Here is a 14512-nt window from a genome sequence, read left to right as displayed (position 1 = left end):
AGTGAGAGAAAAAATTCTATTTTATCTATTTTATGAAAATCAAGATTATTTAAATTTTAACATTTTATGAAATTCTTAAAAATATCCTTTTTGCAAAAAAGTTAATTCAAGAAAAATAACACTTTTACACTGTATCATTTGTTAGCATGGATATTGATTGCAGTGCAAGTCTTAACTCCTGACAGAGGAGAACTGTTACTGCGGTGCTGTCCTTTGTCACTTTCTTTGCACCTGAAATCATTACGGCTAGTAGCTAACTTTTCAGTTTAAATGACTGATGCCACTATGTACTTGTATAAACTAATCATGGCAGATCAATATATTGGCAGCTGTGAATAGTTATTGTTGTTGTTGTTGATGAACGTTTGTCTGAAGAAGAGAGGATATACTTTTATTAATTTTTTTATCCTGCCTGCCTGATCTGATATTTCTTGTCAGACAGAAAGTAATGGGTTTGACCGCACATAGAGGGAATTTTATACTCCATCATAAAACACTGTCATTTCCCTCTTTCTTTCTCATGTAGTGAATGAACTAACTATATTGTTGTGCATGCATTACATATTGTAATGATTAAACTACTCAATCACAGTAAACACAAAAATATCTGGTAGAGTTAGACTACATATTGCTCAAATATGTGAGTTTGTATATAACAGTCTTTTCATTGCCTCTTCTCTCCTGTCATCTCCACTCTCAGCACCCTCTCTGTCTTGTCAGGGTGTGCTGTTGCAGCTGAAGGGAGCTTATAAACTTGTGACTAATGCTGTAGCTGTGTGATTGAAAGCAGAGCTAATGGCATGTCGGAGCCTGCTGCTGCTGCTGCTGCTGCTGCTGCTATACAGAGGACTGGGGAAGCTCTGCAAGCCTGACACAAAATAATCCAGATCAGATAGGTGCTGAGTTAGATGGGGTTGGAATGAGGCATTGTAGAGAATATTCATCTTTGGTCCATATTTCCCATGCATTGGAAGATGTGACAGTCTGTGACTTACATTTATGGGAAGCATGGCTGCCTTTTTGGATAAATACTCTTGAGTATAACTTGACGTGAGTCAATTGGTGGATATTGGTTTTGTTTTTTTAACCTTTATTTAACTAGGAAGTCTTTTGCTAAAGAGACCTGGCCAAATGGCAGCATAGGCTAAATTACACAATATCCACATGCTGATTTTTGCCTATTCAAGTTACCTTACCTTTTGGTAATATTTCCATGTGGAAGACACTCAAATATGTAAGCATAAGAAAGAGAAACATGTACCCAAAGCCTTCCTCTAAGTGTTGTGTTTTTTTCCTTGCACTTCCAAATGAGAACATATAGACAAATTCTCATTCCTCCTTTTCTTTACCGAAAAATTGGACTGAGACTACAGGCTACATCAACAGCAAATTTACATTTAAACATTTAATTTCAGTTAAAGATGATTGATGAGAATAGGTTGAAAGGAACACAATCCTGTAGATAAGGGAATCTCTACTTCTCCCCTATTACTTTATTGGTTGGTGTTGAGTCATTTTCTGTCCAAAGCTGAAGCTGAATGTAATTGAGGCAATTGTATGTAAATTGTTGGCCTCGACAACATCACTTAACATCCCCTGTATCCACTTGATGCATGTGCACAAAGGAGATCACAGAGAGGAATTGCCCCTTCCCAACTACTGGATTGTAATTTTCCCATCACCATGGTGAAACTTTAGCATGTGGTGGGAGTTGGAGGAGGAAGGGTACAGAGTTACAATTACACCCAACATGGAGGACAATATGCCAAGACTGCTAGAGGAGAGTGGTGGAGGTGGAAAAATAGAGAAAGCAATTGAGAGATCCAGCACTGGTCTCAAAAAGAGCTTTAAGACTAAAAGACTTGATTGTTCTGGCTCCACAGGCACACAGTCGTACTCAGGAATGACAAATGATTCGGTAATGGAGGCATAACAGAGTCTAACTGCATGGAATGATTCCTGAGACAGTGGGCTTCTCTCAGCAGCCAGTCAGCATCCACTAAAACTAAGGACAGATAAGTAAGCAGTCTTCGTTATGGGCTGACCAATTACAGTCACAGCAGTTTAGTGTTATCAGTAATTAGTTAAATCTGCTGGACATGGATAGCTTTTCTTCTGGCAAGCTGAGATATCTCTCATTTTTGTACTACATATATGTGAATAAGTGTGTGTACGTGCAGTAGGTGCGAGGGCACCATTTTGGATACCTTATAGTTGCGTTACAGAGCTTTTGGTGGCCAAGGATCTGATACCTCTACTGCAGGCTGGTTGTAATTCCATGGTGGTGGGTCTTTGGGTTACCCGTGTTTGTTAAAGAGGTGGTATTATGCTTTTTGGCTTTTTCCCTCTCCTTTATTGAGTTATATAACTTTTTGCGCTTGTAATAGGTTTGCAAAGTAAAAAAGCCCAAAGTCCAGCCCAAAGGGAGTTCCCATCTCCCACAGAAAACTCTGCTCTGAACTGCTTGAAAACAGCTTGTTTGTAGTCCAGCCGTTTCCCTTTCATTCCTGTGACGTCACGGGGATGAAAGCAAAATGCGCGTCATATAACGCTCGCCAAGCGGCTACTCCGACACGCCCTCAAAAACACCGGTGGAAAAACAGTGAGCTGCAGCACACCTCTCCTCTCCCTTCCAAACACTAGCTACCCTCCAGGCAGTCAATGAACATAAAGTTGTTACTGTGATGTAGAGACAGAGCTCAGTTAAAACTTTATGGATGAAAGATACTTTTGTTACAGATTAATAACTCACCACTCTGAAACTCTTGCTCCAGTCTATGTTGCCAAGCTGGTCGGCAACGTGTACAGCTGAACCGAAGCCGTGTTTACTGGCTTCTCATTGGCCTGCCCTTCTCTGCTTCTGTTTGGTTAGTAGTCCTTAACTGGGAACTGCGCATGTGCAACTCCCAACAAAGATCCTTTAGCGACAAGATGTATCACTCCATAGCTAAAACGAGGCCTTCAACACAGGGTGAAAAGAGAAGCTGCAGCAATGTGCAGTGTAACAAAAAATATGGTGTTTTTTGAAAATTAAACCATGTGAACCTGTTCTGGTACAACCCCTAAATAAGGTTTTGAAGCTGGAAATGAGCATAATACCACCTCTTTAAAGAAGACATTTTGGGATAAACTCTGATTCTATCTATCTATCTATCTATCTACAGCCTGCAGTCTGTTAGCTTAGCTTAGCATAAAGACTGGAAACAGAGAAAAACCACTGGCTCTGTTCAAAGGCAACAAATCTGTTTACCAGCCTATGTTGTTTGTTTAATCCATATAGTGACATGTTGGAGTCTCTTCTGGTTTCCTGGCAACCCCATGGTGACCACAAGTTTCCAGTGAGTCACTACCAAGAAATAGGCACGAAACCCAAAACAATACACTCCTGTTTTTTTTGAGAGTCGTCAATAATCATCCATAAAGTGAGTGATTCAAAGGTTCAGTGTATAATGTTTAGGAGGATCTATTGAGAGAAATGTAATGTAATATATAACTATGTTTTCTGTGGTGTATAAAGACCTTATGTAATGAACCGTTATGTTTTTATTACCTATAGAATGAGTAATTTCTATCAACATACACCGCAGGTCCTCTTACTTGGAAGTTGCTATGTTGCACCGCCATGTTTCTACAGTAGCCCAAACTGACAAACTGCTACAGAGCGTGTTTCGTCACTACGTTGAATACATACAAAAAATAGTATAAGTAGTAGTAGTAGTAGTGGTAGTACTAGTGGTAGTCTGGTTTATTAGAAGTAAGAAGAGAAGTGAAATTTGGACAAATGGAGGACTACACGTATTATTTAGCACAAGAGCCGATGTCGGCCACCGTAGCTTCTCCTGCGCGCTTGCAAAGGGAGGGCTGAGCGGTGACTCATGGTGCATTCATGTGGTGTTGGAATAATTGTATAGTTTTTTACTGCTGAATTTCCAACTGCCATTAGAATTAATACATTTATTATAAAGTGCTTATTTCGTCCAAGGAGCTAGTGAATGCACAGGGAGCCATTTGTTGCGTTTGGCTACCATCGCCAATAGATGCCACTAAAACTTACACACTGAACTTTTAATACCCAGCGAGCATTCTACAGGCAGTGTCATAGAGAAGATGTGTAACTGCCCATTAAATGAGACTAAAGTTTTCACAAGCATTCAGAAGAATTATTAAGAGCACCAGAAGCCTCTGTTACAAAAGACTAATGAAACAATTAGTCTGTCAACAGAAAATTAATCTACTATATAAACTATATTGATAATTACTTAATAGATTTGAGTAATTTTTGAAAGACTCTTTTATATGGGATACCATGCTATATCTTGAAACGTTAAAAAAGGTTGAAGTCTAATAAAAACAGTTTTGGAAGATTGAAACAAAGTTTTGAAAGGCTGAAAAAAATCTAAACTTTGCAAAGATTTTTTCCTATTTGCGTTTTGCTCCTTCAAAACTGTGCAGTGCTTGCAACTGTGTGGGCAGATCTCTGAAAAGTGGGTGTTGTAAAATCAGCTCTGAAAGAACAGTCTGCAACACAAGTGCAAATGTACATCCACAAAAGTTTCAGAACAATGATTTGCACTTTCAAAACTCAAGTTTCAACGTTTCAGAACTTTTTCCTAAACATATGCAGCAGTTTGAAACCTGGAACACAAACTAAGAACAGCGGAGAGCAGTGACAAATCTGAAAATGAAACAAATGTGTTGGAGAAACACTGTAAAAAGAGTGCCGACGTTATGAAGAAGGAAAACTTATACAAAATAATGTTTTTGCAGAGATTTGCATTTGATGATATTCATCCCATAATTTTATATCATTGTAAAATGAATATATTTTTTCTGTGGACTTTGGATTGACAATTTACACTATTAGAGTAAATGATTAATCGATTGACAGAAGATAATCAACTGATAAATCAATAAGGACAAAAATCACAAATTGCAGTCCTATTTATTCCCATAGTTCCCATTTATACATATGTATCATTAGTGCAATTTCAACCATGTTTTCATTTGATCCCTATTATCCAACATTTAGGACAATATTAGTGGCCTTGCAGATTTCTAAGGATTGTCATTTTAAGAATCTTTAACCTTCACGCTTCACATTAAAACAATTACATTAACCAGGGAAGGAGATGGAAAGTCAAGCACTTTTATTAGATCAATTAGGTAGAAACCTCAGTGAGGCCCAGAAGGGACTTGTGATTAATTTAAAACAGCGCTCTGGAGCTTTAAGGTAAGAGAGTGAGGCTGTATATCATTAGTATAAGGAGTCTACTGTTGACTGTAGTTAGCCCTGGCTGAAGTTTGTAGATGGTCAGGTCCTGCATGAACTAGCTATGTGAGTAAGCTGTTTAACTGACTGTCTGGGTATCGTCAAAGGCAGGACGTAGGTCTACTCTGCTCTCTTCATTAGCCTTCCAGGGAACTCCTGATCTGCTCTTATCCACCAACCACAGCTGCTGGACTCATTTGAACTGCCTGTGCCTTTGTCCATTGTATAAGCATGTGTGTGTGTGTGTGGGTGTGTGTGTGTGTGTGTGACCCTGTCAGTGGTCAGGCAAAGTGTGGGTGTACGGGTACATGGTGCTCAGGTTACTCATTTCTCTGTCTCACAATTTAGCAGAAGAGAGGAGCAGTGCACAGAGGCAAGCAGAGGGACTATTTATAGATCACTTCTGGCCTACTTGGCAACAGGAAGGAGAGGAAGACAAGGAAAGGAACTATGGAGGCCAAGGAGGGACAAAATAGAAAATAGAACATCCAACTAGAGCAAAGTCACTTCCTTCTCTGGCTGGGCAGAGAAGATTGAAGTTCTACTTTGTGTCTTTGGCGGCTCAGAGTCTGAAAGTTTCTCTTCTGACATTTAGCGCCAAGACAACATCTCTGGCTATTAAAAGTTTGACTGTCTCAGAGTGCGGTTGTTGTCATTCCAGGTTGTGAGGTATTTCTGTCAGTTTGCTGAAGATGACGGCACCAAGGAAACCACAGTACACTGTAGCTGGTAACAGTGTGTTTTCCTGGAGATAAAAAATAAATCTACTTGTTAATGTCAATTCTTACCCATTTAATCCCAAATTTTTCCCAGATTTGAAAATATCCAAATCATGTGTCATTAGTAACGCTTTGAAATTATCAATCACTGTTTTTTCAAGTTTACATGGAAAAGTGGGAAAACTGTGTTTATGGTCAGTCACAATTGTGACCAGTGGGATCACGTGTTGTATCCTGAATAAACTAATATCTCCTGTGTTGTCGTCAAAATTTCTATGAATCTCAGTCCAGTAATAACACATTTAAAACTGTCAAAATGGCAATCGACTACTAATTGACTACAAGAAAGTCTCGACTCAATGCCACATACATCTGGAATGCTCGGAAATGTACAAGATTAACAGGACACTAAGAGCTTGCATCAAGAACTCAATGGGGCTGACAAGTCTGGACGCCAACTCAAAGTCAATGCGCAATTCACTACAATACTTTACTAACCTTTTGTTTGGGAGGTTTGATGCAGTCATTCTTTTGTCATGGTGCAACCAGTAGGTAAACAGCTCTGGTCATGTGACAGTTTACACTAAACATGTGACACTGCACACATTTCATTGAGACCCTTTATTGTTTCAGTATTTACTTGAAATGCATTAATACATCATTCAGTAACATTTTTAGAGTCTTATAAATGAAAAAGTTTTTTACCTTTGTGACTGATGGGATTAAATGGGCTAACACAGCTAATACGCTCTGTGTAATGACTCAATCCTCGGCGTAAAGTATGCAGCACAGTTACCTACTCTGTGTGTGTTTGTTTCAGTCAGTCATGACTTATTCATTAAGCTTCTCAGTCATCACTATACCCCCCCTTTTCCGGTTGGATTAGCCAACCAGGCAACTGATCGCACTGCCTACAATATCTGTAAAGTTCACATATTGTCAAGAGTGGCATTGAAAGGAAGAGCCATTACCAACGTTCTCTCTTGTGTTTCCTAAATGGCAGTTCTGTTAGAATGAGAAACTGCTTAGAGATCCATGAATGCACTCTTTAACCTCCGGTATTCTCCGGTAGTTCAACATGTTTAAATGAGGAGATGACTTCATCTACCATGCTGCTGTATTCAGTCCCACTTTGTTTGTAGTCGCAGGCAAGCAAGTCCTTATAGGGTAGTCAGCATTGAGGTATTTCACCTTAATCCACCGCAGGAATTTGGTCTTCAGGCCGTACATACGGAAAGTGAAGAAGGGAATTAACGTAGGTAGATAGCTGTATCAGAGAATTTGCAGTGTGTCCTCTTCCTGCGTTGTTTTTTCCTCGCAGTCATCGTCTCTGTCAAAACAGGCAACGCCACAGAACTTTACCGGAAGAGTTTTGTTAATACAGGCTTCATTTTGAATCGTAATTCCTTTCTAGTGAATTTAAAGTAGCCCTTACGTTTTTAAATAGACCCCCTCAGATTCTATCAAGGACCCTTTATTTTGCCTTTTTAAAAAGTGGAATTCCACTTCTTTTCACTTTTTCATGTCACAGTTAATTTACTAGTCACTGGGACTTCAGTTCAAACTGTGAGAACAGGTATAGTACAACATTTTCTTTGGCTTTGGAAAGAGCATTATTCTGGACATCACATAAGTAATCATGCCTTGGACTTGGAGAGTGCCAACGCTACAAACTGGGTGTGGAGAAACATGGGGTTTTGTCAGTATTTTTAAACCTGGGCCCTATTCTCACACCTACTGCACGGATTCCAACACAGGTTTAAGGTTTAAAATACTAAAATTACCATTTAAACATTGTGGAAGGGCCTAATGAAAGATGAGGCTGCTTTATCCCAAACTTTATGAACTGCAATGCAACATTGCTGCAGTGCTACTCTTCAGGATCACATCGCCTAAACTGCAAAAGACAGATTTTCTTTCTTAACCTTTAGTTGAATTTAGCTGTGTAGATACTCTGGATTTAGTTTTATTTGGCCAGGTAGATATCTTATTCGGGGATTTCTGCGCCCCGCCCCAATGAAATTCATCTGTCATTTAGTTTTTTGTTGCTCTCAGGATTGAACACTGAGATTCAAATAAAATTCTGCTATTCAGTGTTTCTTTCCAGAAACAGTGTCAAAACTCAGGGTAATCAGAGATCTGATTGTGAACAGTTTATATTGGAACTACTTTTGACAAATGTAAACTAGGGCTGCTACTAAGTTTCTTTTTAAAATAGATTTATCTGTCGATTATTTTCTCAATTTATTGTTTAGTCTATAAAAAGGTCAGAAAATAGTGGAAAATACCCATGACCATTTCCCTCAGTGATGTCTTGTTTCAAAACCCAAAGATATTGAGTTTACAGTCAAATATGGCAAAGAAAAACAGCAAATCCTCACATTTGAGGCACTGGAACCAGAGTATATTTTGAATTGAATACATGACTGAAACAATTTTTCACTCATCAAAATAGTTACTGATAATTGTTTTCTGTCAGTTGATTAATTGACCAATAAATTCAGACATAATGAAAACTGGTCTATTCTGATTCTGTTCTGGCTCTATTCCTGGAAAGACATATAGTTACTAAATTGTGTTTAATGGAGTTTTATTCGTGTTTTGGGCACCTCAAATCAAAACTCCATTCACTTCAGCTGTACAGGGGTGAAGGGTGAAATCTCAGAGAAATATATTTCAAAGTCGGGACAAATGAAACTAATTCCACAGTACTGACATGCCTAGACACCACAAGAGGTAATATAATAAGAAAATAGGTATTTGTAATTTGTGTGAACCAAGCTGTGTTTGTGCCTGCTTCATCCACTGTGACATGCCAGACCAGTGTATTTGTGTGTGTGTATGTGTGTGTGTGAAGAGTGTATCCACAGTGAGCCTGTATTCTACAGCAGTGTTTTCTGTGTTTAAGTTGACACAGCTGGTGGGCAGGATGTCAGTTTCAGGCCTGTCTCTGTTTGTAATTCTCCCCTTAGAGAGCAGTCTTCCTTTGCTATAAATAACTTCTACATATGTGTGTGTGTGCCCCACCTCTCCTCTGTGTGCCCAGATTGAATGATGTTCTTCCACGCAGCATTTCCATCTGTGTGTGTGTGTGTGTGTGTGTTTATGTGTTTTCCATGTCCACTGTTTCATGTCTCACTGTATTTGCTCTATATGTCCAGGGTGTGTTAATAAGTGCAAGATGATGGTGTTCGTAATGATGATGAGTGTACTGCGTTGCACATGGAGAGATGATTTGATTTGACGTGACACACACACACTGGCTATATAGGAGAGTATTTCTGTTTTTCCATCCTTATTTTAGTTGTTCTTTTTCCAATCAATTTTCACTCTCCTATCTGTTCCTTCTCAGCCTTATTATCCCTGTCTCTCACCCTATATGGTACACTGCATTTTTTTTATGCTCCTCCTCTGCTTTGCTTTCAAAATTACCACAAAATGTTGGACCATTCATTAATGTGATGAGTCTCTTTTTAGACTGTCAAACGTGCATGGTGTTTAGTCGAGTTCTTTTGAGTTCAACAGATGGCCAGTGCAACAGAAGCAGTCAATGGGATGCCGTCCTTGCCCTTTTTTTATTCCTTTCTCTTTCTACGTCTGTCGTTCTTTTTTCTCTCTGGCCCAGGGGAAATAGTTGAGTGAGACTGATGTGTGTTTATAGCTCTTTAGAGAAATGAGGGGTGGTGTGTGTGTAATCGCTTTCCTTTCTTCTCCACTTTTTGGCCTATTCCTTGTCTCCCATCCATAAAATTGGTGCTCAGATTCACACACATAAACAATACATGCTTTTTAATCTAGACAGTTTCCTGTAGATAAATACAAGAGGGTGTTCTGCTTCTGAGAGTGAGATGCTGTGTCTGTGAGAGAGACCGAAGCTTTATTTTATTTTCTGATGAAACCTTTTGCTGATATGAGGCCCCATAAAACCTTGTGTCTTTTCTCCTTCCAGACGAGTATAAAGGAGGGATTGTTGCTGAAACAGACCAGCTCGTTCCAGAGGTGGAAAAAGCGCTACTTCAAGCTGAGAGGCCGAACTCTCTACTACGCCAAAGATGCCAAAGTAAGCTAACCTAGTGGATCCCAATACAACACACACATACACAAGTAGCCACAGGTGAGCAGGTTAAATGCTCAGAAGTCTTCTGTCTATAAATTTACTTAGTTTAGATGGAAAGGTTCAAGCTGCCCAACTGCTATTGTCTGGAAACAAAAATTTTAGAAGTTCAGAGACAAGCAGGCCATTTTTCTTGCTGAGAGCCAGATGGGATTGATACCACTCTCATGTCTTTACGTTAAATATGTAGCTTGAGCCAGGAGCTTATCTTAGCACAAAGACTGGAAACGGGTAAACCTGGCTCTGTCCAAAGTTTAAAAAAAAATCTAATTGCTGGCACCTCTAAAGCTCACTAACTCGATGTATCTTCTTTGTTTGCTCTGTACAAAAACCAAAGCGTAAAAACATGAGACATATGTGCCAGACTATCTCTTGGCCGGGACCAGTAACTTCCTAGGGCCCCTGCTGGTTGCCTAGCTACTGGTCCAGCCTGGTGATATTATGTGTTAATTAATGAGCTTTAGAGTTGCTGGTAGGCATATTTTGTGTCCTTTGGACAGAGCCAGACAAGCTGTTTCCCCCAGTTTCCAGTCTTTATGCTAAGCCAAGCTAACTGGCTGCTGCAAATCTTATTTGAAGTATATTTTTGTTTTAACATTTGAAGTTTTTACTCTTGTTGACATCTCTTTCTCCTTTGCTTCTAACCTAACCTCCCTGGTCTGGACCCTGTGTGCCTGTGTGTATGTGTGTGTCTGCACGCGCACTAGTCCGGCAGTGCCCTGGCACGCTGGCAGGAGCGGGCGCTGCGCAGAGTGTCCAGGAGTCGCGTGTGCTGGCGAGTTCTGTCTGTGTGCTGGACGGGCGCAAGACGCTCCCCCCCACCTCTGGGTGCCAGCGGATCTGAGGAAGGCCTAGTGAGAATTCGGGTCAGCACAGCACAGCCAGGGGCCAGACCACAGCAACAGCTTAACCATTCCCTACTTACCCACTCACCCATACATGATAGTGTTGCATTCATGCCATATGGCGCTACTGGGTCAAGGCAGGTTCAGTATCTTAACAAGAAAAAAATATATCGACTCATTGAGAGATTCAAAACAACATGACATTCTGACAGTGGGGAAGCCATTTTGTGGATGAAGCTGAATCGCAAACAAATTCCACACATCCCAACTTTCTCACTTTTTGATCACCATATGACATGAATGCACTGTATATAATACGGATACATGCCCCAGGTAGGGTAGCAAAACACATGTGTACAGACTTTAAGGCCACACCTGGATCAATCTATCTTCTTAAACTAACTCAACCTCAGTGGGGTTGTGGCTTTTATTGTTTTACACTGTGTGTTGCTTGTCCTTCTCTGCAGCTTAAAGTCTCTTGTTGGCCATGCTGAAAGAATTACAAAATGAATGAATTAATATAAATGCTTTTGTTTTCTTAGTTTTGTGTTATGGTAATGATTAGTCATCTGTAACTAGAACCTTATAGGTGGGTGAGTTCTCTCTGTCATGGCCAGAGAGTGATGTTAGCCTCTATAGATAAGTGCCCATTTCCTACATGTCCATCCACTCTGGTGTCTCCAAGCTGGCCTGGCTGGCTGTGCTGCCCTGTGCTTAGGAAGCCTGACCTCCTCATTGATCCATCAGAGAGGCCACATCTCAGCAATGCAGTTTGTCCTAGAAGCTCCTCTCCTCTTTTCTCCTTCTATATTTGAAGACACAGAGCAGCCTGTTAGATAGATAACCTCCTCCTTATGGCCATGTGTTTTTGTGTTGAGTTTAACATACTGTACTGAAAACAACTTCCACCAGCCTTGGTTGTGTGGCTAATCTATCAAAACAATCTGTCTTAACAGTTTAAACAGGCAGTAGAAACGGTAAAGCAACATGTAACGACCACACGGCCTGGTTTAAAATGAAGGATGGGTGAGAGGAATTAGAGGACGTAGGAAAGGAGGCTCGCTGAGATGCAGCCACTGAGCTAAGCTCTGGATCTATGGGTAACAGGGGGTCTGGATGCTTGACTTTGTCCACCATTCACTGTCAGCTTTCATTACAGCTTTCCTCAGGACAGTTGAGTGTGTATGCCCATGCATATACTAGTGTGTGTGTGTGTGTGTGTGTGTGTTTGTGTGTGTTTCGGGCTGGTGGCGTGGTGAACGAGAGAGAGGGAGAAGGAGTGTGTCAAAAGAACTGTAGGAGACAATCACACACATGCATACACACACGTGATGCAATGGTAAAGCAGCCAAGAGCACTGTAACAGGGGGACAGTGTTTGTGTTTGCATGCCATTCATACTTAGGCCCTCTTGGCCGACACTCCATACACACATTCACACGCACTTGTAGGCATATGTAGAAGTGCTGGGACACATGCTCCCTCTATACACACACACACACACACACACACACACACACACACACACACACACACACACATACACATACACACAGAGTAAGCGTTGGCTGGTGTCTCTCTCCAGCCAGGCCCGGGGAGAGCGTCGTTAACTGGGCATTCCCTCTGACAGCTGCAGCAGCTCACTCCTCCCACGCACACACAGTCAGAGGGCATTCCTTTGACGGCATCGGTTTTTGGCCTGCGGCCCTTTAAGAGCTCAGCTGCGTGCCTTACGCATCACAGCTCTGTTAGGATATCATGTTCCTGTTTGTAGACTCTGGCTCTCCTCTCTGTCTGTCTGCTGGCTATATTACATAGAGTTGGCTCCAATGCCTCCACCACATAGAAATTTAATTAAACATATCAACATTCATTGTCCTGTTATTCGCACTATTCTCACTTAGGTACACAGTCAAAACAAAGGAAACTCAAGAGGGAAATCATCACTGTAGTGGAGGTTTATGATGTGTTGTGGTGAAGTGCATTTCCTGGCAGATGGAACAAACCGAGTTATCTTTTAGAGAGCCAGATAAATTGGATTGGATTGTTCTTGACCAGAATGTTTCTAAGCCATTATAGCCATTCTTCCACACTTTATTAACCCCTTCAGACCCATGCACTGCAATAGACATCCAATATTAATTGATTTCTACCAAGCAAAACGTTCTGGCCAGTTACTAAATAGACTCAACTAACCAATAAATGTCGAGATTTGACTTATAAGTTACCAGGCGACAGAGTGAGACATAATAGAGGACAAGCATGGCAAACAAAACATCAATCTTTACCTTTTAAATAGTAATTTATTAATTCACCAATTTTTTCAATGTGTAGATTTTTATAAAAGTGGAATATCCATCCAATACATCATTTTTTTATTATTTAACCTTTATTTAACCAGATGATCTCATTGAGATTTAAAATCTCTTTCAAGAGAGACCTGGCCAAAATAGCAGCATACTGACAGAGCACAGTTACAAAGACGAACACCAAGCACACGCACAATGACAAAGGACATTTAACAAGACTCTTAAGATACATAAACAAACAACATTAGACTACTTAAATGTACAGTTTGTACATACCATAGGTTTAAAGGATTTAGTTATTTTAAAAGCAGTGACAACAATTTATAGCATCTACTTCCAAGTCTTTCATGCAGTGTTTAAATCAGATTTCTCTACAGCAAATCAGTCTGCATCGTGTTCCAGGTGGATGGAGCAGCATAACTAAAGGCCCTCTTACCGAGCTCTGTACGGACCATAGGTACAGATAACAAATACAAGTTACCAGAGTGCAAATTATAGGAACTGATGTTGCGTGACATCTAAGTGCAAAGATAAGAGGGGAGCATATCCAGCATGGACTGGAAATAAAAGTGAGCCAATGTATGTGCCTCCTCACTGATAATGAGGGCCAGTTTGTCATAGTGTACAAGGTACAGTGGTGTGTAGATGCTTTACATCCTGTAACAAATCTCAATGCACTATGGTAGACAGTATCCAACAAAGATAAACATCGGTCAGGCGCATTTCTATAGAGCAGGTCACTGTAATTGAGTGCATTGAGAAAGGTTGCAGCAACCAATCTGCTTCTGGTTTTCCAAGAAAAACGGGCTTTGTTTCTAAAATAAAATCCTATTTTTAGTTTGAGCTTTTGTACTAGCCTGGTCCCAGATATCTGAATTATTGCCCACATCTCTGATTTGACATCTTTATCAACTAAAGTAAAAGCAAATGTCAGTTCAGTCTGAGTGTCATGCTGGTTCCTTTGATGACAGAAAAGCTTGAAGTCGCAGCTGAAGTTTCATTAGAGGACGATGACTGCTGACACAAAAAATGGAAGAATATGAAGAACAGTGAGAAGGTTATTAAACTGGGTCTTATGCCTTTTTATAAAATGCCTCCAAATGAAGTGAGTCAACCTCTAAACCCATATGAATATTGTGTTTTGTGTCAACGGAGATGTTTGGTCTAATGTCAGACATGGTCAGCATCCGTACATACTCTGCGTGTTTTGGAAAAGTCTGTTAAAGCTGGGGCTGGTCATTTATTGCAAAAGCATTT

At 40.4% G+C, this 14512-nt stretch overlaps 1 protein-coding gene across 8 annotated transcripts in view; it reads left to right on the top strand.

Moving 5' to 3' along the window:
• dgkh (diacylglycerol kinase, eta) overlaps positions 1-14512 on the top strand; it is a 60910-nt gene that overhangs the window by 3716 nt on the left and 42682 nt on the right. For 6 of the 8 annotated variants that reach the window (XM_046054877.1, XM_046054878.1, XM_046054879.1 and 3 more), the window contains one exon: positions 9938-10048. In XM_046054877.1, the coding sequence (XP_045910833.1) occupies positions 9938-10048 (111 nt within the window). Of the gene's footprint in view, positions 1-9937; positions 10049-10809; positions 10969-14512 lie in introns of all 8 variants that reach the window. The other 2 variants (XM_046054883.1, XM_046054882.1) reach the window with 1 other exon arrangement.

Source organism: Micropterus dolomieu, linkage group LG07 (assembly GCF_021292245.1).
Source record: "Micropterus dolomieu isolate WLL.071019.BEF.003 ecotype Adirondacks linkage group LG07, ASM2129224v1, whole genome shotgun sequence".
In the NCBI taxonomy this organism is placed as follows: Eukaryota; Metazoa; Chordata; class Actinopteri; order Centrarchiformes; family Centrarchidae; genus Micropterus; species Micropterus dolomieu.
This window is presented reverse-complemented; position numbering and strand designations above follow the sequence as displayed.